Source organism: Cavia porcellus, unplaced genomic scaffold (assembly GCF_034190915.1).
Source record: "Cavia porcellus strain 051 isolate PalLab524CR breed Dunkin Hartley unplaced genomic scaffold, mCavPor4.1 scaffold_6, whole genome shotgun sequence".
Lineage (NCBI taxonomy): Eukaryota > Metazoa > Chordata > Mammalia > Rodentia > Caviidae > Cavia > Cavia porcellus.
The window spans coordinates 26,906,003-26,930,724 of NW_026947489.1; the positions used below are offsets into that span (position 1 = coordinate 26,906,003).

The window sequence follows — 24,722 nt, forward strand, 5'->3', positions numbered from 1 at the left end:
TGACAGAAGAGTGAAAATGATCAAAGTATGTCACGTGCATGTAGGAATGTGCCAAAATAAACCCATTAACCTGCATAACCAATAACATACATAGAAATTGATAGATTCTGCTAGCCTGGGGCTTAGCTATTTCTAACATGACATCTGCCCAACTTTGTATCTGGACCCAAGAAGCAACTTATCTCTCCAAGAGTAACTTCTATGTTCTCCTTCTCATTCCAGAGATAAATCTCCTGCTCCCTTTTTGCACGTGGCCAAGCCCTCTCCAATTCCAAGACTCTACAACCACCCAAGTGCTCCTCTACCCCCAGCCCCCAGTAAATTTTTCTGCTTCCTATTTTGGCAGGCAGATGTTCCTTCGAATCAGCTGTTAATATATCATTTTGCCCACTCCCAAAAAACTCCTCCCGCCAAACCTGTTAATTTGTTCTCACTGAGAGCTCCCACACCTCTTTGCAGTTCTCCCATGCCCTTATTTAAGGCCTTTTTATTGTCTCATTATTTCTTTTGCACGGCCTCAGATTGAGTGCCAAAAATACTCAATCAAAAATATTTTTATATACTTGGTAATTATTTCATTATCACTGCTTCTACCACTAATTCTAACCTCTACACGGACACACAAAAAACAGTAACTCGAACTTTGGGCCTAAGTGACTAGAAATCTATGACAATTAAACTGGACTCTCAACTGAGTTCAGAGCCCCCTGAGGGGATTAGGAAAGCACAGTTCTGGCTGAGTCTGGGTGTCATGGAGCTGTAATTTCTGGATCTATTTTGGGTCCCTGACCACTTCCTCTCTGGCACTACTTTCCTTGCTCTGCCCTCTGGCCACCCTCTGCCCTTCCACCATGACATCTCTGCCTTAACATCAATCAACCATGAACCAAAAGCTCTGAAATCAAGAGCAGAAAGAAAAAATCTTCTTCCTTTAAATTGTGTATGTTAGGTATTTAGTCCCAGTAACAAAAAGTTGATCCGTACAGAACCTGGCAGCAAGTTAAGAGGGAAAACTGGGGGAATTCAAGGCAATTCAGTGGCAAAAGGATAGTCCTTTCAACAGTGCTGGAACAACCAGATATTTACATATGAAATGATGAACTTAGCCTGTCACTTCACAACATATACTAAAAATAACCCAAGATGGACTTTTTGAAGAAAACTTAAGCTTTAAGACTGAACTAGATGGTGCTGGGGATTTAGCTCAGTGGCATAAGCGCCTGCCTTGCAAGCAGGCAGTTGTGAGTTCGATCCCGGGTACCGATAAAAAGGAAAAAGACAAAAAAAAAAAAAACAAAGACTGAACTAGACAAAAATTTAAAAAAACACTGAACTAGACAAAGATTCCTCAGGTACAACATCAAACATAACCTGTTTTTAAAAACTGATAAACTATTATTAAAATTTTAAATTTTTGCATTTCAAGAGATAGCACTGAAAAACGTGAGAGCAAACCATAAGCAAGGGGGAAATATCTGCAAATCACATTCAACAAAGGATTTATATCTAGACTGTTCAAAAAACCCTTATAACTCAAACAACTCAATAAATTAAAAAAATAAAATATGGACAAAATCAGGTATACTAGTATATGTCTATAATAGCAACACTCAGGAGGCAGAGGCAGAAGGATTTCTGCAAGTTTACAGCCAGTCTGGCATATAGATAGAAAGAGGTCAAGCCTAAACTTCATAGCAAGACTGTCTCAAAACAACAAAAAATAAAAATAAGATAGAATTTTGGGCAAAACACTTGGACAGACATTCCTCCAATGATACAAATGACATGAAAAGATGTTCATCAGTAGTCTTTGGGGAAATGTAAGTCAAAGCCACAGTAGGAAGGTAAAAATTCAAAAGACAAAATAATAGAGTTGGTGAGGAGATGAAGAAATTGGAACCTTACACACTGTTGGTAAAAACAAATGAAGGTGCGATTACTTCAGAAAGCAGTCTGAAGTGAATTGTTAAGCAGTGTTAGCGTATGATACAGCAATCCCACTCCCAAGTAGATACCCAAGAGAAATGAAAACAGGTCCATATCAAAATGTACACAAAAATGTTGATAGCAGCATATTAAAAGTAGACAGAAAGTTGACTCCAAATGTCCATCAATAGCTAAATGGATAGACGCTGTGATACAGCAAAACAATGGGTTGGTACTCAGCAACAAAAAAGAATGAAAGCTTGGTATGGTAGCACACCCCTATAATTTTAGTACTCCGGGAGGCTGAGGCAGGAGGATCACTGCAAGTTCAAGACCACCCTGGACTACACAGTGAACTCGAGGTCAGCCTGACCTGCATACCTGTCTAAACAAATACACACATACATACATATATACATTAATAATAAATACATACAGACAGACAGACAGACATAAGAAAGACTAGCAGGCATGGTGGTACACACCTGTAATCCTAGCACTGGAGAAGCTAAGACAGGAGAATTGTCTTAATTACTTCTCTCACTGCTGAAACAACATACCCAAAACCCAAAGTTAAAGGAAGATTTAGCTCACAGTTTATAGAGCTTTCAGTTCACAGTTCATAGCTGGCTGCCACAGCAAAGGGGCATCTCAGAGGAGAAATGCAAGGTAGGCAGAAGACAGTAAAAGCAAGCAAGTGATCTTAGCAGCTTTTTTCTGCCTCTTTTATTATATCTAGAGTAGGCTTTTATATTTTATCTAGGGTGGTGGCAAACCAGTTAAATGATTTAGTCATCACACACCCTTAATGCCAACATCACTGTTCAGATCCACTCACCTCTGAAAAAGTCCCACCTATATCTGCATGAAGCTCTGGGGAGATACCGAGACACGGGCCTTAAATGGGGTAACCCAAGGACAGACAAGATACTGATTTTAAATCTCCAGCTCAGAGTCTGCTTAGTCTGGACTGCTATAACAAGTTATCCTAACAGCAGATATTTATTTCTCAGTTCTGGGACAAGGCAGTCCAAAATCAAGATGCTGGCTGATCTAAGTGTCTACAGAGGGCTAATTTCTGGTCTATAGAGAGTGGCTTCTAAGGCCCTGGAATGTAGCTCAGCAGCATGAGGTCATGTGTCTGATTAACAGTATCAAAAAAAAAAAAAAAGGAATACTTATAGATAGTGCCTTCTAGCTGTGTCCTCACTTGGTAAGAAGAGGAAAGAATCTTTCTTGGGCTTCTTTCACAAGGGCACGAACCCCTTTCATGAACTAATAACCTCCAAAAGCCACACACACCCTAATACCATCACCCTGGGGGACACGCATTCAAAATATAAATTTTGGGAGGACACACAGTCACTTCATAGCAGATCGTATTTTATTTAATTTGGGGGGAAAAGGGAGGCAGGGTACCAACAATCAAACTCAGACCCCTGTGCTTGTCAGGCAGGTGCCTATGCTGCTGAGCTACATCCCCAGTGGACGATATTTTAAACATAACTGACTTTTCACATACTCAATTAAAGTCTCCAGGCAATTGATGCAGGTCCAGATGGCTAAAAATATTCAAGTTAAAAATGTTTTTTTTTTTTGTTAGATATCACTAAAGATCAAGTTAAAAATGTTAAAATGAATTTAAATAAAAATTTCTATAAAACAAATTTAAATTCCTCCAGATTTCTAAAATTTAGAATCATAAAACACAAGGGGGCTAGGGATTTAGCTCAGCGGTATAAGTGCCTGCCTTGCAAGAAGGCAGTCGTTAGTTCGATCCCCGGTACTGATAAAAAGGAAAAAGACAAAAAAAAAAAAAAAAAAAAAAACCCACAAAATAAAATCTCAAGTATTATTTATAAATAAATGTCTCAGTTGGGGATCTAGCTCAGGGATATAAGCACCTGCCTGGCAAGCACAAGGTCATGAGTTTGATCCCCAGTACCAAAACAAAAACAACAGCAACAACAACAACAACAAAAAAAGAATAAATGTCTCTAGGCTTTTGCCTATCAAGATTATCTGCTTTAATAAAACTTCAGTACCTTCAAAAAAGTAATAGCTGGTCATGGTGGTGTATGCCTGTAATCATAGCACTCAAGAGGCTGAGGCAGGAGGATTGTCATGAGTTTGAGGCCAGCCTGGGCTACATAGTGAGTCCATGCCAGCCTGAACTACACAGTAAGATCTTGTCTCAAAAAAGCAAAACAAATGCAAGGTTATGAATTCAATCCTCAGTACAAAAAAAAAAGGGACAGAGATAGGGATTTAGCTCAGCAGGATAAGCACTTGCCTGCCAAGTACAAGGTCATGAGTTGGATCCCTGATACCAAAACCAAAACAAAAAAGGAACAATAACTTACCAAATCCCAAAGTCCAATTTGCCCAGATTTGGACCCCGCTGCTACCATAATTCTAGTTTCTGATGGATGGAGAGCCACAGAGGATATCGAGCCTTTCGTAACTTTATGAACAGTATCTTCACTAATGACCATGTCATTTAAATTGGCTTTATAGCTATGAAAATTAAAACATTAAATTTTAAAAGTAAAATCAATCTCGAAAGTCAAATAAGTAAAAGATACAAAAGGAAAAACCATAATTAGTAAATACATGCTAGAAAATATTCCATCTTCTGATAACCAAGAAAGAAATTAAGTTAAACAATGATATACTATTTTTCAATTATAAAATTGCCATTGATAATTTTGATGATATTACAAAGTAATGAGCTACAAGTGGGAAAACAAAGGCAGGAAACTCACCACGTGTTCAAAGCCAGCCTGGGCTACACAGTAAGTTCAAGGCCAGCCTGAACTACCTAGTGAGACCCTGGCTCAAATGAAAACCTAATAATGGTGATAATAATAGGCTACAGTAAAACTTGGGCCAGGAATGTGGTTCAGTAGTGGAGCACGTGGCCAGACTACACAAAGCCCTCAGTTTGATTCCTGATATATGTGACACACTCACATATATTGCTAGTGACAAGGTAAATTCAAGTAACATTTTTAAAGCCAAGGCCTCACACGTCGTACTAAGTGTTCTATATTGCTCTGCACCCCAGCTTTAGCAATGGTTTTTAAGCCTTAAAAAAGTTTGGTTTAAATCCTGGTTTTGATGCTGGACATAGCAGCACGTGTCTATAATCCCAGCATTTGAGAGGCTGAGGAACAAGTTTGACGCTAGGCTGGCTTACAAAGTGAGCTCAAAGCCAGCCTAAACTGAATACTTGTCTCCAAAAAGACAAAATGAATCATTCAATCAGTCAGTCTTGGTTTTCTAGCATTATACCACAGCAGTATATATACCCATATTTATTTATAGCAGCACCATTCGTAACAGCTAAATCTTGGAAAGAGCCCAGATGCCCATCAATGATCAATGGAGGGCTGAGACATAGATCAGCAGCACAAGCACCTGCCTGGCAAACACAAGGTTGTGACTTTGACTCCCATTACAAAAAAAAAAAATGACTGGATAAAGATGTGGGGTTTTCGGGCAATGGAGCACTACTCTGCCATAAAAAAGGATAAGCATGAGACATTTTTGGTTAAATGGATGTACCTTAAAATCACAGTCTTAAGTGAAATAAATAAGACATACATGAAAAAAATATTGTATGGTTTCTCTAATAAACAGGAATAAAATGTATAATAGATACTGAGAAAAGGGAAGAAAATGTTAAAATGTGAAGAGTAACAAGGATTAAGGACGAGACAAGAAACAAATAGAAGGAAAAGTGGAAACAAAGCTTTTGTAAATAAAGAAAGAAAAGAGGAGCTGAAGGGAGGTAGGGGAATGTGAAAAAAAAAGCAGCAGCAAGATATAGTATGTAAACTTGGCGTGGTGGCTTACGCCTGTAATCTCAGCACTCGGGAGGCTGAGGCAGGAGGATCGTTGCAAGTTCCAGACCAGCCTGGGCTACAAAGTAAGCTCAAGCCCTGCCCAAACTATAGAGGGACCCTGTCTCAAAAAGACCAAAAAAAAAAAAAAAGATCTATCATGTACAGGTACCAATTCCCTATAATAAATGTTAGCACTATGTACATCTAAAATATATCAATAAAATAAAAAGAAAAGGAAAAAAAGTCCTGGTTTTGTCACACTGCTCTCTTTTCCTCTGACCTACAAGAATTAACTAACTTGTTTCCAACCAGTTTGTTTTTCAGTTTTGGTCACTTTTCTCTCATTGCTGAGACAAATGCCCCCAATTAGGGAAAGAAAGGTTTTTTTAACTCAGTTTGTGAAGTTTCAGTTCATAATCAGATGGCTGTAAGGCAAAATGGACACGACAGAGGGCAACAGTTCTTGGCAGCAGAAAACAGCACAAGCAACAAAGGAGAGGAGCATGGAGAGAAGACTCTTTCTGTCCCTTATATTGTATGTAGCCACACCCGCTTGCCTGGCAAACATGAGGTACTGAGTTCGATTCTCAGTGCAAAAAAAAAAAAAAACAAAAAGATTGCTAAAACAGATCTGTTTGGGCAAAGTCTTAAAACCGCAGGCACTAAGATCCCTTTTGGGAGTCTGTGGACATCCGTGTAGTTTTATGGGAGTTACAGTCTTCTAGGAGATAAAGCCAGATGAAGGCTTCAGTATGATATTACATATTTCCAGTGATAACAAAGACTTGAAACTCACTCCTGATACATATGGAGATATTTTGCTTAGACACTAAATGCATATAACATGTATAACATGCATGTGAATTTCACAAATCATCTGTGGGTCTGGGAGGGTAGCTCAGGATAATGCTTACCTAGCATTAGGAAGCCCTAAGCTGTACCCCCAGCACTACGAAGGGAAAAACAAACAAATGATTAAATGGAAAAAATGTATATAAAATTTACTTTATTTTTTCCTTTTTTTAGTAGTATTGGAATCAAACCCCAGGCCTGTGCCATTCTAAGCAAGTGCTCTACCCCCACGTAAGATTTTTAGAAGAAAAAAAAAAAGATAGAAAACAATTCGATAATGTATGCTAAAAGCCATTAAAAATGTCCACTGTTTGGCTCATTAGCTCTATCTCTGAGTATCTATCTTGAGAAAATAATTCACCACCATAGACACTTCAAAAAGTACTCACATAAACACACAAAGTTAAACAGAAAATAACCTCAAAATGTGATACACAAGTAGGAAGGAACGTAAACGAAAGTGAAGGATATCTGAGTAAAACATACTTTTTATTTTGTTTTGTTTTTGTGGGGGGTACTGGGAATCAAACTCAGGATCTCATGCTTGCCAGGCAGGTGCTGTACTACTGAGCTAAACCCTCAGGCAAAATATAGACTTTAATTAATAATAATATATCAATATTGGTTCATTAGTTGCGACAAATGTACCATATTAATTCAAGATGTTAATACAGAAAACCATATTAGGCAAAATTAGATGTAGGGTACACGCAAATCCTCTGTGCTATCCTTGCAATTTTCTGTAATTTAGAACAATTTTCTATCATTTTAATTTCAAAATTACAAGTTAATTTGGGTGGGGTGTACTGGGAATCAAACTCGGGACCTCATACTTGCTAGGCAGGAAGTGTAGCACTGAGCTAAATCTCAACCCATTTAAAAAAATCTTTGGCCAGTGTGATAGTGCCCACCTATAATTGTAAGCATTCAGGAGGCTGACGCAGAAGGATCACCACTGAGTTCAAGGTCAGCCTGGACTGCATAGTAAGATCTTGTCTCAAAAAAACAAAAACAAAACAAAACAATTTTTAGAGAAAATACCCCAAACACCAAATGGGTAAAAGGAAGTTAAGTAAATTCCACCTACTCAATTTCAAAATACTATGCAGTTATTCAGTAATTTAAAAATTCTGAGCCAGGCATAGTGGTGCACACCTGTAATCCCAACACTCAGAGGGCAGAGGCAAGGCCAGCCTATGCTACACAGTGAATTTAAGACAACCAGATCGACATAGAAACCATCTCAAAATAAACAACATATAAAAATAAAAGATTCTGATAACACATGCATAAGGCAAAATTTATATACATCAGAACATAAGGTAAAAATGTGAATTGGAGATAGATATGGGGAAGTAGGCAGTATAGCACATGATCTAGGCATGTGATACGGGCGAGAAGACTACACACTTACACTGTCTGATGTTCTTAGGGAAACCGCCCTCTGTGGGACCTGTGCATGCATTTGCTATATGTCCACAGACCTTGTGAACCTTGGCTCATCCCAGAAGCAAAGGCTAAAACCCTGACTGACCTGGATTATATCAAAATGAAACAGTTATTTTTAGGAGTCCTAAGTACAAAGAAGCCAGACACTATGCTGAGAAGCTCAGCTTGGACTTCTTTCTGTCAAAACAGCTCACCTGCTGTTTGGTAGTCTCACTCTTACACTGTAATTACTCCTCTGTTTCACTTTAGGTCCTTTTTTGAGTTCCTCATTTCTCACCAGAATGATCTTTGGTTTGGAGTCTGCCTCACCTCACTTTCTGCATTCCTGCCAGGGAAGTGGAAGGTTTTCGAGCCTCCAAGCCCCCTGCCTGATGCAACAAATTCATTCATTTATTCAACATTTAGTGAATATATAGTATGTGCCAAGCATTGTTCTGGTTACTGAGATAAAATCCCTGCCCTCATGAAGTTTATCCTAATGGTACTGCATATGGCAACCAAAAGACACACAAAAAATAAAACCAACAGCTGCTTGGGAAAAATTATTAGAGAATTTTTTCACTTCACTTTCAAAATTCCTTATAATAGCTTTTATAATTAAAACATCTCAAAAATATAAAACTGTCAAGTGCAGTAGTTCCTACCTATAATCCCAGCACTTTATCATAGGTTTGAGCCCACCTGGGCAATGTATCAAGACCCCATCTCAAATTTTAAAAAATAGGCCAGGCATGGTGGCACACACCTATAATTCCAGCAGTAGGGAGGCTGAGGCAGGAGGATCCTTTGGAGATCAAGACCAACGTAGACTACAAAGTGAGCTCAAAGCCAGTCTAAACTGTATAGCAAGACCCTGTCTCAAAAAGACAAAAAAGGAAAAAAAGGTAAAATTTTAAAAATAAAAATAAAAGGAGTTAGAAATGTGGCTCCTTGTGAAGGCCCTGAGTTCCATTGGCCTTTCCTTTGTTGTACTGGGGTACAAAAAAGAAAAAAAAAGGTAAAACAAAGGTCAAAAGTGTAAAACAATGGGCTGTGGATTTAGCTCCGTGGCATATTCACCTGCCTGGCAAGTGGAAAGTTGCAGAGTTTGATCCCTAGTACTGAAAAAAAAAAGTAAACAAATGGAAAGAATTTTAACTTACCTTTTAATGCTAGATAACACCTCCATGTTCTTACCAATTGTCTGAAACATTGGGAAAGACCAAAGTACTAAGTTAATATGTACACATATATATAACGGAAATTTCCTTCACAGATGACTCCAAAGGTTGTAAACCTTCCCAAATCATACCTTGCTCATTTCTCCCCATGTCTGCAGAAATCCTTTAAATAGTTCATGGTTGTCACCTACATTTTCAGGAATCATTTCCAAAGGCCCAGGTGGTAACAAAGGCTATAATTAAAAATAAAAATTTTACAATTTGTCTCTTTATCCCTAAAGAAGGTACTTTATCCCTAAAGAGGGAGAGTACTGTATTTGTCTGTCTTTTGACTACTTTACTTCCAACACCGACAACGTGGAGGCACATCACAGGTGTTCAATAGTAATTCTCAACAAATGAATGCCAACAAAAGATATCAAATGCTAACAAGGATGCAAAGAAAGAGGAATTCTTACACTGTTGCTAAAAAATGTAAATTAGTACAGTCACTATAGGAGACAGTATGGATGGTCTGCAAAAATCTAGAAACAACAAACTGTAATATGACCCGGCCTCCCTACTCCTAGGCTTATGTCCACAGGAAATGGAATTGTGTGTTGCAGTAGTACCTGTACTCTCACAATCCACAATAGCCAAGGTATGGAACCAACCTAAATGCTCATCGACAAATGACTGTGGAATAAGGAAAATGCAGTATATATAAATGGAGTACTAATCATACTTCTATAGGAGGAAAATTCTTTTCTTTGCAGCAACATGGATGAAACCAAAGGACACTATAAATCTGACACAGAAAGACAGATACTCCATTTTTCCATTTATATGTGAAATCTAAAATTGATTTTAGAGAGAGCCTGAGATCAGTGTGGAAAAGCAAGGAAAGGACATAGTGTGGGTAACAGGTACCAGGTATACAGCTGGATCTGTGGAGCAAATTCTTATGCTATATAGTACAGTAAGTGACAATGAGTGACAACAATTAATAAAATATTTCAAAACAGATAATAGAGAAGGTTTGAATGTTCCCAACACAAATTTGTCTGAGGTGATAGATGAGTTAATTATTTTAAATTTGACCATCATACATCGTATACCTGTATTGAAATGTCACTCTACTCCCTAAATATGCACAGTAACTGTATCAACTTAAAAGCACGTGTTAATAAAAAATGCCCTACATACATATTTACACACAGACATGCATACATATAAGTATGTTGTTGCTCTGTGCCAACATTTTCTTTTGTTTCTTTTTTTTTTTTTGACACCGGGAATCAAATTCACAACCTCGTACTTGCTAGGCAGGCACTTGTGCCACTGAGCTATATCCCTGGCCCATGCCAATGTTTTTTAAAGTGCAGGTTGCAAACTACCTTTTTTTTTTGGTACCAGGAATCAAACTCAGGGCCTGGCATTTGCCAGGCAGGAGCTGCATAGTCATAGTACATCCCCGGCTCTGCAAACTATTGAAGGATGGGTTGCGAAATGTTTTCTTTTTTGTTACTAATGATCAAACACAAGGCCACAGGGCACTCTATACTGAGCTACATCCTTAGCCCCCCCCCCGCCCCCTTTTTGAGACAGGGTCTCATTATGTAGTTCAGGCTATGTAACTCACATTCATTACATAGGCCAGGTGCTGGAATGATACACACGTGCCACCACATATGGAACCCTAGCCCTTTTGATATGTTTTTTAGGGGACGAGGGAGAAAATACCTGAATTTTAATCTCGGCCCTGCCACTCATGTGATTTTGAACTAGTTACCTTTTTTATTTTTATTAGTACATATTTGCCATGCATAATGATCATTCATCACAGAAAATTTGTATCTATACGTCTTTTTTCCCATTAGTCTTCTTTCCCTTCAACTCTTCCTCCCCTCCCCATTTACAAAAGCTTTTTTTTCCATTTTTTCTTTCAATTTTTAAAATTCTTTTTCTTATCTTTCCTTTCCCTTCCCCTCCTCTGTTCCCTTTCCTATTTGAACACATTCATCCTGTCCTCCACTTTGCTTTTTATTTACACTTTTGATTTCTCATATAAAAGAAACAATCCAATTTTTGCACCTATGTGTCTGATTTATTTTCACTTAACTTTATGGCCTTGAGGTGCACCCATTTACCTAAAAATGACTCAAGTGTGTCCTTCTTTATAGCAGAGTAGTACTCTACTGTATATAAATACATTTTCATTTTCCATTCATCTGTTGATGGATATGTGGGCTGTTTCCAAGATTTAGCTATTATGAATTGTTGTTGTAAACATGGGTGTGCATATAGCTCTATAGTATGGTGCTTTTTTTTTTTTTTGTCTTTTTCGTTTTTATCGGTACCAGGGATCGAACTCATGACTGCCTGCTTGCAAGGCAGGCGCTTATGCCACTGAGCTAAATCCCCAGCCCCTGGTATGGTGCTTTTAATTCTTTTTTTTTTTTTCTTTTGTACCAGGGATCAAACTCATGACCTCCAGCTTGCCAAGCAGACTTGTGCCACTGAGCTAAATCCCCAACCCCTGTGCTTTTAATTCTTTCAGGAAGATATCTAGAAGGGGCACAGCTGGGTCAAGTAGAACCTCTAGTTTTAGTTTTTGAGAAATCTCCACACTGATTTCCACAGTATAACCAGTTTATACTCCTACCAACAGTGGAGAAGGCTTCCTTTTTCCCCACAGCCCCACTGGCATTTGTTATTTGGTTGGTTTCTTAATGATAGCTATTCTTTCTAGAGTGAAATAGAATCTCAGTGTGTTTCAATTTGCATTTCTCGAATAACCAGTAATGAGTATTTTTTTTCATATATTTATTTGCCCTCTCTACTTCTTCATCTGAGAAGTATCTATTCATTTCAAATGCCCATTTGTAGACTAGGTCTATAAATTTGGGGAGTCTGGGGCCTGGGGATTTAGCTCAACGGCATAAGCACCTGCCTTGCAAGCAGGCAGTCGTGAGTTCGATCCCTGGTACCGATAAAAACGAAAAACGACCAAAACAAACAAACAAACAAACAAACAAACAAAAAAACGAAAAAGAAAAAAAAAATTGGGGGAGTCTGACTTTTTTAAGTTCTTTATATATTCTAAATGTTATTCCTTTGTCTGAGGAATAGCTGGCAAAAATTTTTTCACATTCTGTAGATTATGTTTTCACTCTGCTAGTGGGCTCTTTTGCTGCACATGTTTTATTTTGAAACAGGATCTCATTAAGTTGTCTACACAGGACTCAAACTTGTGATCCTCCTGCCTCAGTCCCCCAAGTATGGGACTACAAGTATGAACCATCATACCTGGCTTGTGAAATCATTTTAATACATATGTCATAACCAGCAATTTGTTTTAATGAGAATAAAACAGAAAGAAATGCTGGGCATGATGGTGCATGCCTGTAATCCCAGCACTCAGGAAGCTGAGGCAAGAGGATCACTGCAAATTCAAGATCTGTGTTACACAGTGAGTTCAAGGCCAACCTACACTACACAGTATGACCCTGTGTCAAAAAATGAAAAACAAGGGGCTGGGGGTTTAGCTCAGCAGCATAAATGCCTGCCTTGCAAGCAGGCAGTCGTGAGTTCGATCCCCAGTACCCATAAAAAGGGAAAAAGACCAAAAAGAAAAAAGAAAAACAAAACAAAACAAAACCCCACGAAGTACTCTTTAATAAAAAGTACAATCCTGCTGGGCATAGTGGTACAAGCCTTTAATCCCAGCACTCGGGAGGCTGAGGCAAGAGGATCCCTACAAATTCAAGGCCAATCTAAACTACATAGGCCAGACCCAGTTTCCAAAAAAAAAAAAAAAAATTATATACACATACCTTATGTAGGAAATAAATCTAAAACTGTCGTTCCACTCATAATATAAGCTACAGCAAGGGAAACACTTCACTTTTATCACTTAAAAAATTCATTACTAACAAAAATTCATCACTTATCATTACTATCATTATAACTTCCTTTCATTGACTTCACTAAGTCAGTGGTGGTAAACCTATGGCAGGCTTGCTAGAGAGTTGTTTGTTATCATTGAAAGCTCTAAAAGGTTCACCATCATTGTGCTAATTCCGTAATACAATGTTTTTAAAGCTGAGGCTCAGAAAGGTGAAATACTTATTTTACAACCCCAGAATTTCAGAAAAACAGAACCCAGCGCAGGCTTTATGACTTTAAAATCTTACTCACTACACCATACAGAATCTACATTAATTTAAGTTATTCAGCATTTTGTTAAATTACCATATATATTTTTTGTTTGTTTGTTTGTTTTGTTTTGTACCAGGAATCAAATTCAGGTCCTTACGCTTACCAGGTAGGCACTTGTGCTGCTGAGCTATACCCCTAGGCCCAAGTACTCTATTTCATTTGTGGTTTTTTCTTACATTTTCATCTTCTATTAATACTGGCTGTGTTGGAGTTGATGGTAATGAGACTCCTGAAGGATTGACATTCAGCAACCGCATTGATCTTCTACATCCAATCTCATTTTCTCTCTTCTTAGGCGTTTTTCTAGTGGAATAGAGAAAAATTCATCTATCCTATACTAGTAAAACAGTGAAACTGTTATATTGCACTAAAAAAAACAGTAAAACTGATAAAATAGCAATCTTAAGGCGATAACTTCTAGAAATGCTGCCCATACGTATAGTCACACATTAATGCATACACATTGATCAGACTGATTATATATATATATATATATATATATATATATATATGGCCACATTCATGAAAAAGTCTAGAAAAAGCCAACTCTAAAGGTTCAGCATGAATAGATGAGAGACATTTAAAAAATTATGCCATTATTATACAACAGAATGCTATGCAGCTACAAAAAAGACAAATATATCTAGGCATGGTGGCACACACCTATAACCCCAGCACTCAGGAGGCTGAGGTAAGAGGATCACAGGGAGTTTGAGGCCAGCCTGGGCTACACAGTGAGCTCAACTCTAGCCAGAAATACAGAGTGGCACCCTGTCTCAAAAAAACAGAACTACAGATTGGGAATGTAGCTCAACTGTAAAGCATTTGCCTAACACATGTGAGGCCCTGGTCTCCAATACCATGAAAGGAAGGAAGGGAGGGAAGGAAGGCGGGAAAGAAGGGAAGGAAAAAGAAAAAGACCAAGCACTCAACCAATGAGGTACAACCCCACATCTTTTTTTTTTTGTCTTTTTGCGACGGGGTCTCGCTATGCAGTTCAGACTGGTCTTGAGCCCACTTTGTAGCCCAGGCTGGTCCGGAACTCGCAAGGATCCTCCCATCTCAGCCTCCCGAGTGCTGGGATTACAGGCATGAGCCACCACACCCAGCTTCACATCATTTCTTATTCTGCAACAAACCACATTGCCCAGGCTGATCTCAAACTTGCAATCCTGCCTCAACTTCCTGAGTTGTTGGGATTATTGGTATGCATTATCATGTCCAGCTGTTCCATATTCTTTGGTGGAAATGAAAACTGGAAAGTTATTAAAGAATAATGTTGTCTCAAAGACCCTATAAGAATTAAGATTATTAGCCGGGCATGGTGGCTCACACCTGTAATCCCAGCACTCGGGAAGCTGAGGCAGGAGGATCGTTGAGAGTTCAAGACCAGCCTGGGCTACAAAGTGAGCTCAAAGCCAGCCTGAACTGCATAGCAAGACCCTGTCTCAAAAAGACAAAAAAAAAAAAAAAAAGAATTAAGATTACTGGGCCAGGGATTTAGCTCAGTGGTATAAGTGCCTGCCTGGCAAGCACAAGGTTGTGAGTTTGATTTCCAGGACCAAAAAAAAAGGAATTAATATTATAGAGTTTATGATCTACTACTAAGGTTTACTACACCAAACCAACTAAAATTATAATACACATGAGCCAAATAAACCTTTTCTCATTTTAAATAAATAAATAAATAAAATCATAAAACAGGTCAGCAAAATAACATGGTATAGCCACTGTAAACCAAACATTTACCTTTTGGATTTAGGAGGCTGTCTCTTCTTTATTATTTCATGGAGCCTTGCAGCTGTCTGAAAAGTACACAGAATACAACTTATAGCTTCCTTATAGCTACAGAGCTGACATTTCAAAATATTTTATTAACCTGACAGGAGAAATAGTATCTTAGTTTTAATTAGAAATTTCATACAAACCTCAGACAACTGAAGAGAAGCAAAAAACTTTGCATTTTCTGATATGTTCTTCAATCTCTTCCTTTCATATGGTGACAATCCTGAAAAATCATCCTATAAAATTATATCAAAAGATCCCATTACTTTATATAATCTGCAGTAAATGCACTTCACAAAACTAGGTGTTTTACTCTGTGTGCACCTATTCCTTCAAATTACACCCCTTTCATTCACTGCATGTGATCTTACTAGACAGCAACCATCTCTGCCGCACTAGTGACAGGCTATACTGGGAATCATATACTGGGAATCATTGTAAGATATTTCTATGGCTCCTCAACTACAAGAAGTAACCCATTACCAGGAGTCATATGGTGGGATCTTACAGCAAATTACTTCCTAGTGGCCACTGATGACACTTTTACTCAAAAGTTCAGTTTTTAATAAACAAAAATATTTCTACCAGTGCAGTGGTCCATGCCTGTAATCCAGCACTCTGGGAGACTGTGACAAGAGGATTACAAGTTCAAGCCCACCCTCAGAGACTCAGTGAAAACCTATCTCAAGATCAGAAGCAAGACCTCCCTGCAAATCAGTGCCACACACAGGCTGCTAGGAAAGGCAGCCAGATCCCAGCCTTTTCCCACGAGTCACCACCATTCACAGACTGTGAGAGAAGAGAACTAGAAGTCACCAAGAAGCAAGCTCTCCCTGTGAATGAGCACCACGTGCGGACTGCTGAGGGAACAGCCAGATGCCAGCCCCTTCTGGCACATGGGCTAAGAAACAAGTAGAGTCATACCCACCCCTACCCCAAACCCACCATAAGCGACCAGCTGATGCAGAGAAACATAGGTAGGGGGCTGGGGATTTAGCTCAGCGGCATAAGGGCCTGCCTTGCAAGCAGGCAGTCATGAGTTCGATCCCTGGTACCAATAAAATGAAAAAAAAAACAGAGAAACATAGGCTGCAATAATAACTATTCAGGTAAAATACAACTTAATGCTTGCAATGTTTAGTATTTCATTGGCTTTGCAAGCATAAAGCAGGAAGTCTAGTCATCTATTCAGAGGATAAAAAATGCAATGTAGCATCTATGGAGTATCTCCTAACTGTGTTAGCCATTGTTAGTTCCCTATTATCTTGTTTGGAAGTCCTATATCATTTGCATTGCTTTGCTGGGCTGGGTTTTATTCTGTTGTGCCTTGTTTGATTTTAATATATCCAATGGCATGGGCAGCTATTTCAAAGATAACAAGACGCACTATGGATTTACTATTACCTGTTTTGAAGTCCTTTATTGTATTCATTGTTTTGTTTTTATTGGTTCTATTCTGTTCTGTCTTGTTTGATTTTTACTATGTCTGAAGGTATCTGCAGCAATTTGAAGCCAAGAAAGAGGCATTATGGAAACTATTGCTGACTTCCTATTATTTTGAAGTCCTGTGTTACTTACACTGGTTTGTTTTGATTGACTTTATTGTTTTATTTTGCTTGGTTTTACTCTCTTTAAAATAAAAATTAAAAAAAAAAAAAAGAAAGAAAACCTGTCTCAAAATAAAAACTAGGAAACAGTAGATGTAGCTTCAGTATGAATGAAGCCTTTTGGTTCAATCCACAGTACCAAAATTAACACAACAGGACAAATTTATCACTACTTCCCACTAACATAACACTAAATTAATCAGAAATAGTCTCAGAGATATGAAGAAACAGTATTCCATGGTTTGAATGTGTCCCCTAAACTTCGTATGTTAGAAATTTAGTCCCCAAATTCATGTTAACAATACATGGATGAAAAGCCAGGTGTGGTGGCACACTCCTGTAATCCCAGCACTTGGGAGACTGAGGCAAGAGAATCATTTGCAAGTTCGAGATCAGCCTGGGCTACAAAGTGAGCCCAAGGCCAACCTGAACTGCATAGAAAGACCCTGTCTCAAAAACAAAACGAAAAAAAAATAGTATATGGATGAACAATCTGTGGGAAGTGAGTCATGAAGACTACTCTTCTCAACAGTCTTCTAAAGACCAAGTTTCTCTCCTGTAACTAGGCTGTTAAGTGAATCAGTCTTTAAACGAGGAATTGTATACAATACATACATACAATATTCAGAACAAAGAAACAGCCAAACTCCAATTTGATGACTCTGCTTTCATTTGCGTAACTTATATGCAGTACTATGACATAGAACAGTATTATATAAACAAGGTGTACTGAGCAAAAAAGACATTGAGGCTCTACAAAAAAGATATACAGAACTGTACCAAAAAAAGACATACATCCAAGTGGTAGATCAGTAAGTCTGAACCATATTTGACCAGGTAGATCAATAAAATGAGAAAAATCTGTAATCCAATCATAGATTAACATGGAAAGAAACAGTCAAGCTGATAACTATCATAAACTTGTATACTCTCTCTGGCCATGTGACTTGCACCAGGAAGAGCTTTGCATGCATAGCAAAGGCCAGTGGCGATCTCTTGTATTCTCAGGCTCCAAGACCATGAGCTAAATAAATAAACTTCTGTTCCTTATAAATTACTAGAGATGTGATATCACATACAGTACTATGGGATCTCTCCCAGGAATGCAAAACCTTAGCCTAATCATGAGAAAGTAACAAGCTCAAAATAAAAGACATTATTCAAAAGAACTGTCCAGTATTCTTCAGGTCTAACACACTCTGGAGAAGACTAGAGACCCATTCGAGTAGTAGACAGAAAAATAATGACTAGAAAATCTGGTAAAATCCTAGTAAGTTCTATATTTCCTTTAACAATATTGTACATTGTTAATACATTAATTTGACAAATAGTCTATGGTCCTGTAAGATATTAACCTAAGGGCAGGATAGATGAAGAAGACACAGGAATTGTTTGATTTTTTTTGCAACTCTTTCATAAGCCTAAAACCATCTCAAAATCTATTTAAAAATAGATTTAGCTGGGGCTGGGGCTGGGGATTTAGCTCAGCGGCATAAGCACCTGCCTTGCAAGCAGGCAGCCGTGAGTTCGATCCCCGGTACTGATAAAAAGGAAAAAGACAAAAAAAAAATCTATTTTTTAAAAAAAAGTCACTGCTATCCAGGCATGGTATGCACACTCGTCATCCCAGCACTCTAGGAGGATAAAACAGAAGGATCAAAGTTCAAGCCTAGCCTGAACAAGTTAAGTGACTTACCAAGATCACTTAAAATGTTAAAAATGGGACGGGCCTGGTGGCATATACCTGTAATCCCACCTTTTAGGAGGCTGAAACAGGAGGATCACCATGAGTTTCAACAGCCTGGACTACACAGTGAGTTCAAGGTCATCAAACTATATAGCAAGACCTTGTCTCAAAAATAAATAAATAGGCCAGGGATTTGGCTCAGCAGCATAAGCGCCTGCAAGTGTGAGGTTGTGAGTTCAATTCCTGGTACCACAAAAATAAATAAATAAAAGTAGAAGAAAATAATGAAGGCTGAGAAGTACAGTTCAGTGCCACAGTGCTTGCTTAGCACTCAGGCCAGGTTCAATTCCTATCACATTACCTCATACAAACCTATCTTACAGTCTGTCCCTAAGAGAATGTATCCCACACATTTATGACTTTGACTATCTTCACTGCTGTAGTTTGACCCTATTTCTTTGTATCTGAATAAAATTTGCTTTATATATTCAGAACCTTGCAGCTTAAGGGATTAAAGAGATAATATAATCCAGTGGTTATTTCTGCCCCAGCAGTAGTTTTTACTTTTTTTTTTTTGTACCAGGAATCAAACTCAGGACCTTGCACTCACGGGGCAGATACTATGCCACTATATTCCTCACCCTTCCCAGTGGTTTTCAAAGCACAGGTCAGGGCAAACAGCAGATGTGCCAGTGAATAGAATCCTATTAGACATGCAAATTGTAGACCCCTCCCAACCCCAAAACTTCTGAATCAGAAACTGGTAGTTAGTATGCCTTTGATCTCAGTACCAGGGAGGCTGAGGCAGCAGGATCTCTGTGAGTTCAAGCCCAACCAGTGAGACTTCACCTCAAAAATACAAAAAATAAAATAAAATACATCCTTCCAGGTAATCTGATAGGCTAAATCATAGGCATCATTAATCTGATCCAATCTTCTCATTGAATAAAAAAAAAAAGAATAGGTTTATTAAAGTGACCATGCCTGGAAGTACATGGTCTAAGGCACTTAACGACTAACCCCAAATTCCCCACTGTAGGTCCCAGTTCTTACTTCTGGGACAAGTAAGCAAAAATCAAATACCTACTTCATAACAACTTTTCTATTAGCATACTTCCCTTCCCCTAACTTCATTTGTGTTTCCCTAGTTCTATCAACTTTTTGTCACATCATATGATTTTATCTTGTCTTGTATAAACACAATATTCCTGGTAAGATGTAGAAGCCAACAGAATTAGACACCAGCTGAGCCTAATGGCACAGGCTGCAATGCCAGCACTTTACAAAGTTGAGGTAGGAGGACACAAGTTTGAACTCAGTCTGAGAACCTTAGCAAGACCCTGTGCAAAAATAAAAAACAGCAAGAGACTGGGAATGTGGCTCAGTGCAAAAGTCCTAAGTTCGATTCCCAGTACTATAAAAAATAAAAAATTTACAAAATAAATTTGGGCAATAAAATAATTTGATTTCACTAGAGACCCTTGACAACCTTAGCTTTCAAATTTCAAAACAGTAAGACAACTTGGAGCAAACTACTAATTATACTCTTACCACGCCTAGTGTGATGTCTTCATCACTGCTCTCCATGTCAACACTCAGAACGGTGGCAGCTGAAGGGCTCTTGTGTCCTGGCCTGTTGCTTTCAGTGTGAACATCTAAGGACAATTTTTGCAGTGTGGATTCTACCTTGGAAGGGATGGCTTTCATCTTTGGAATTAAAAGTTCTTCACAAGGCTTCTTTGGTTCAGTCTTCTGACATACCACCTTGTAATTTGAATTCTTTTCTGAGAGAGATTTGGAGTGCTTGAGTTGCTCTAGTTTGTAATCATTGAGGGAGAAGGGGGTAAGATAAACCTTTGCCGTTTTTCCTAAAACTGTAGTCTGTACTGGTCTCAGAGAAGCATAAGTGACATCTTGGTTTTCTTTAAATTCAGTCACCTATTCAGGTCAATAAAGGAAAACAGTGTCAGAATCCCAGCTCCCAAGCCTTTTCCATAAGGTCCTTAACAGTTCTGTGTAAACAATCGGAATCCTGTTTCTCAATGACAACATCATTCAAGTGGATTTAGCTCAGAGGCATAAGCCTTGCCTGCCTGTCAAGCGCCAGATCATGAGTTCAATCCCTGATACCAAAAAAGAAGAAAATCTTCCCCTTCCAAAATCTAGACGCATCATTTATTAACCGAAATGAAATCCCTGATTCTACTGGGCACAGTGATTGCCCACGTGAATTTGCCAAACCTACAGTAATGACGACCATCATCGCGCACGACCTGGTGGCGCCTTACACTGAGAAGCTCAAGCAGAAGGATCGCAGGCAACTCAAGTGACTGAGACCTTGTCTCAAATTTTAAAATAAACACACTGGGCTGTAGCTCCGAGTGAAGATCCTGGATTCAACCCCCTGGAAGGAGAACGCTGCCAAGGCACACAAGACAGGGCAGAAGGGAGGGCCCGAGTCAGTCCTGCCGCTGTCTCTAGCGTTAGGGACAGAGCGGTCCTCAGCGCTACAGGCCTGGTTTTCTGTAGACCACAGGGCTTTCCCCGCAGAAACCTCCCGAAGACAGGACGCCGCCGGCCTCACCTGCGCCAGGGCCCGCACCCCGGAGCCCACCTTCCCCTTGCAGTCCTCGCCAGGCCGCGACATCTCCGTGTCGGCTGAGGCAGAGTTTTCCCGCCAGGAGCGCGCGGGGACTGGCGGGAGAGGGCGGTAGCAAACTCCACGGGGGCGGGGCAGACTGGTCGGAAGAAGGGGGGGAGAGAAAGAGCAGCTGGACCGGAAGGAGGGGCGGGGTCTACGCCTTGGGCCCGGAAGGAGCGGCGGCCTGGCAGCAGGAGCGGAGCGTTTGTTTGGCTGTAGTTAGCCGCCAAAATCGGCGTTCTTACCGTGACTAACAATGGCGGTGCTGGTTTTCACCCGGACATACTGGAGCATGCTTCAAAGGAGAAAATACTGCCATGCAGCGTTAACTTGGGAAAGGCTCAGACACATAGCTGCCTAGGGAAGGGACAAGGAAACCAGTCAACGTGCACTTCACCGACCCTCCATCTTCTTTGTCACCTGCTCCCTGCGGCCACTGCGTTACCTTACCAGACGCGAGAATTTTGGTTTAGTTTTTTTCTTTTGCAATATTTGGGATTGAATGCAGGGCCTTCACAATGACCTACATCCTCACACCTTTTTTATTTTTTGAGACAGGGTCACACTAAGTCATTAAATTGCCCAGCCTGGGCTGAAATGTGCAGGTCTGCCTCAGCCTCCCAGGTGCTGGGAGTATAGGATGTTGCCACTCATCTGGGATGAAAGATACTATCCAGATTTACCTTTAAGGCATTCTCATAGCTTCTTTGGTTCTGAATTGAATTTCCCATTGAAGCTTGCTTAAGACCTACCAATTTCGGGGCTGGAGGTTTAGCTCAGCGGCATAAGCGCCTGCCTTTAGTTCAATCCCCGATACCGATAAAAAGGAAAAAGACAAAAAAAAAAAAAAGACCTACCAATTTCATGGGGGAAGGGAGTGGGTAGGAACACAAGTGAAATCAATTCAATAATAATAATAATAATGAAGAACCAGAAATTTAAAGGTTAAAAACAAGATGCTGTTTCTCAGCTAGAAACAGCACTGGGCCACGTGACTCAGTCCTAACTCAGCCCTGCAGGAAGATCAAAGAAAATATCTGCAGCTGTGATATGCTTGGGCTGTGCTGTGCCAGGAAACTCAGAGATAGAGCCTGCCGATTACGCCAATCAGGGTTGTAGAAACATGTCAAACTCAAGCCGTACAGAAACCAGGTGTCCTAAAGATAAGTTGTGCAGAACAAAGACAGTTAATTAACTCTGACCCGCTGGTCATCCCTTATGAGCTGACCAACCACAAATAGGTAAACTGCTAACTATCCCGCTCTAACTGCTGTGATTGGCTTCTGTAAAAAAACGCTTACATTGCGGTTTTTTCCCCCTTAAAAACACCAGCCTTGTCCCAACTCGGGGTTCTCCGTTTCCACCTGTTTGGAGGACCCGGTGTGCGCGGAACAATAAAGACCCCTTTGTTCTTGCATGAGAACGGAGCCCTTGGGAGTCTCGTTTGCGGCACAGGTCATACAATAATAGCACCTTTAAGGCCTTCCATGACCTGGTACCCATGGAACTTTAACCATTCCTCGACTCAGAAAATAACTTACAAGGTAAGGGATGTGGCTCAGTCGTACAGCACTTGCGTTGCATGCACAAGACCCTGAGTTGGATCCCCTTCACCACCAAAAAAATAAAAAAAATTACTCATTAAACATTTTGCATATTGTTCCGTATATGCCATATTGTTTCTTGGCCTTCAAGACTGGCATGCTAACCCTTCTCATCCACCACAGTTGATAGTCCTTTCTAGCTGCTTGTGGTGGCACACTCCTGTTACAGTGAGTTCAAGGCCACTTGGAATACAAAGGAAGACCTTGTTTCAAAAAACTCCCCCTACCAGCCTGAACTGCATAGTGAAACCCTGTCTGGAAAAGCAAACGGAAAAAATCCCTTCTATGATAAAGTATGTTTTGACTTTCATTTTGCCAATTTTTTTTAACAACCCAGCTATAAATCGGGGCTGTTTCTGCAATTCTACAAGTTGTTAATGACTTCCTAAATTCAAATTTCTTGAGGTCAAGACCCTTAGCGTGCTCTCTTTCTCTCTGTCTCTCTGTCTGTCTCTCTCTCTCTCTCTCTCTCTCTCTCTCTCTCTCTCTCTCTCTCTTCCTGTCTTCTGCCGCCATGAACTGTTGTCCCTCTGCCATGTGCCATGTGGAGCCAGCCAATTATGGATTGAAACCTCTACCAACCATAAATAAAGTTTTTCTCCCTTAACTTGAGGGTGTTAGATATTTTGTCTCAGCAACTAGAGAAAAGTAACACATAATTTGGTACCAGAGGGGCCAGGGATGTAGTTCAGTGCCTCCCTGGCAAGCACCAGATCTTAAGTTCAATTCCCAGTACCCAAAAAGAAAAAGTAAAAATAAAGAATTTGAGAGCTGGGCATGGTGGTGCATGTCTGTAATCCCAGCACTTGGGAGGCTGAGGTAGAAAGATTGCCACAAGTTTGAGGCTGGTCTGGGCTACATAGTGAGCTCAAGGCCAGCCTGAATTAAATAGCAAGTCCCAGTCTCAAGAAATCAAACAAACCAAACCAAAGAAAGAAAGAAAGAATTTGGTAGAGAAAAGTGTAGTCATTGCTGTGACTATACCTAACTATGTGATTTGATGGTTTGTGGGAAGAGTTTGGAAAGGTTTGGAGATGCCCACTGAAGAAGTAGAGCTGGAACACCTTAGGCTGTTCTGAATAGGTGATTTTGGTCAGTGCTCAAAAGACCAGAAAAGCAGTGAAGACCAGCATGCGGAGGTTTCTACTGGGAAGAAGGACTAAATTGGCTGTTAGACTCCAGATAATGTGTGCTATGGATTGGCAGGAAGCTGGTTTGCATTTTGCTCGTGTTCAGAGACTTTACCTGAGACTGAGATTTAGGGCAGCAAACTAATCTGGCAGAAGAAAGGTAAAGGCAAATGTTGAAGTAGTGGCATGGATACTGTTGGTGCCTTTTAGCCAGATTTATGTTGAGAATCAAGAGCAAAGAATGATCTAAAACATTGTGAGTTTGGCCAGAAAGAAACTCCAGTACAGCTGTGGACTACAAAAAATAAAGTAGAGGAGATCTTGATTGCTGAGAAAGAATGGGAGAATAGAAAAGATGGTGTGAGCAGCCAGGCATGGTGGCTCATATCTGTAATCCCAGCACTTGGGAGGCTGAAGCAGGAGGATCGTTGCAAGTTCGAGACCAGCCTGGCCTACAAAGTGAGCTCAAGGCCAGCCTGACCTGCATAGAGAGCCCATGTCTCAAAAAGATAAAAAAAAAAAAAATGGTCTGAAGGCATTACAAGAAGCAACAGGATTCCACCCTTTGCAGCTTCAAAACTGCAAAAATGAAAAAAAAATAAAAAACCAAGTTTGATCCCTGGCACCCCAAAAACAAAACAAAACAAAAACTTCAAAAGTGAAAGATTTTACATTGAGAAGAAAGCCCCAGTGCACCATGTTCTAGAATGGTGGCTGCTGTACTGTGTTCAAAAATGGCAATAGCCTAGAGAATCTGTTCCTCTAATTTGGATTCAGAATGCTAAGCAATACAGACACTCAACTCCTACAACCAAGAGAGAGGGAAGTCTGGA

At 39.8% G+C, this 24,722-nt stretch overlaps 1 protein-coding gene across 4 annotated transcripts in view; it reads right to left on the reverse strand.

Annotated features, from left to right (window-relative positions):
* Wdr76 (WD repeat domain 76) overlaps positions 1 to 24,722 on the reverse strand; it is a 63,239-nt gene that overhangs the window by 35,701 nt on the left and 2,816 nt on the right. Inside the window, exons 3-10 of one of the 4 annotated variants that reach the window (XM_063250138.1) lie at positions 21,401 to 21,512; positions 20,066 to 20,452; positions 15,364 to 15,456; positions 15,185 to 15,240; positions 13,612 to 13,738; positions 9,367 to 9,468; positions 9,218 to 9,258; positions 4,290 to 4,443 (exon numbers count right to left, since the gene is read on the reverse strand). In XM_063250138.1, coding sequence (XP_063106208.1) covers positions 4,290 to 4,443; positions 9,218 to 9,258; positions 9,367 to 9,468; positions 13,612 to 13,738; positions 15,185 to 15,240; positions 15,364 to 15,456; positions 20,066 to 20,221 — 729 coding nt within the window. In that variant the 5' untranslated portion in view covers positions 20,222 to 20,452; positions 21,401 to 21,512. Of the gene's footprint in view, positions 1 to 4,289; positions 4,444 to 9,217; positions 9,259 to 9,366; positions 9,469 to 13,611; positions 13,739 to 15,184; positions 15,241 to 15,363; positions 15,457 to 20,065; positions 20,453 to 21,098; positions 21,246 to 21,400; positions 21,583 to 24,722 lie in introns of those variants that run through there. The other 3 variants (XM_063250139.1, XM_003475460.5, XM_013159010.3) reach the window with 3 other exon arrangements.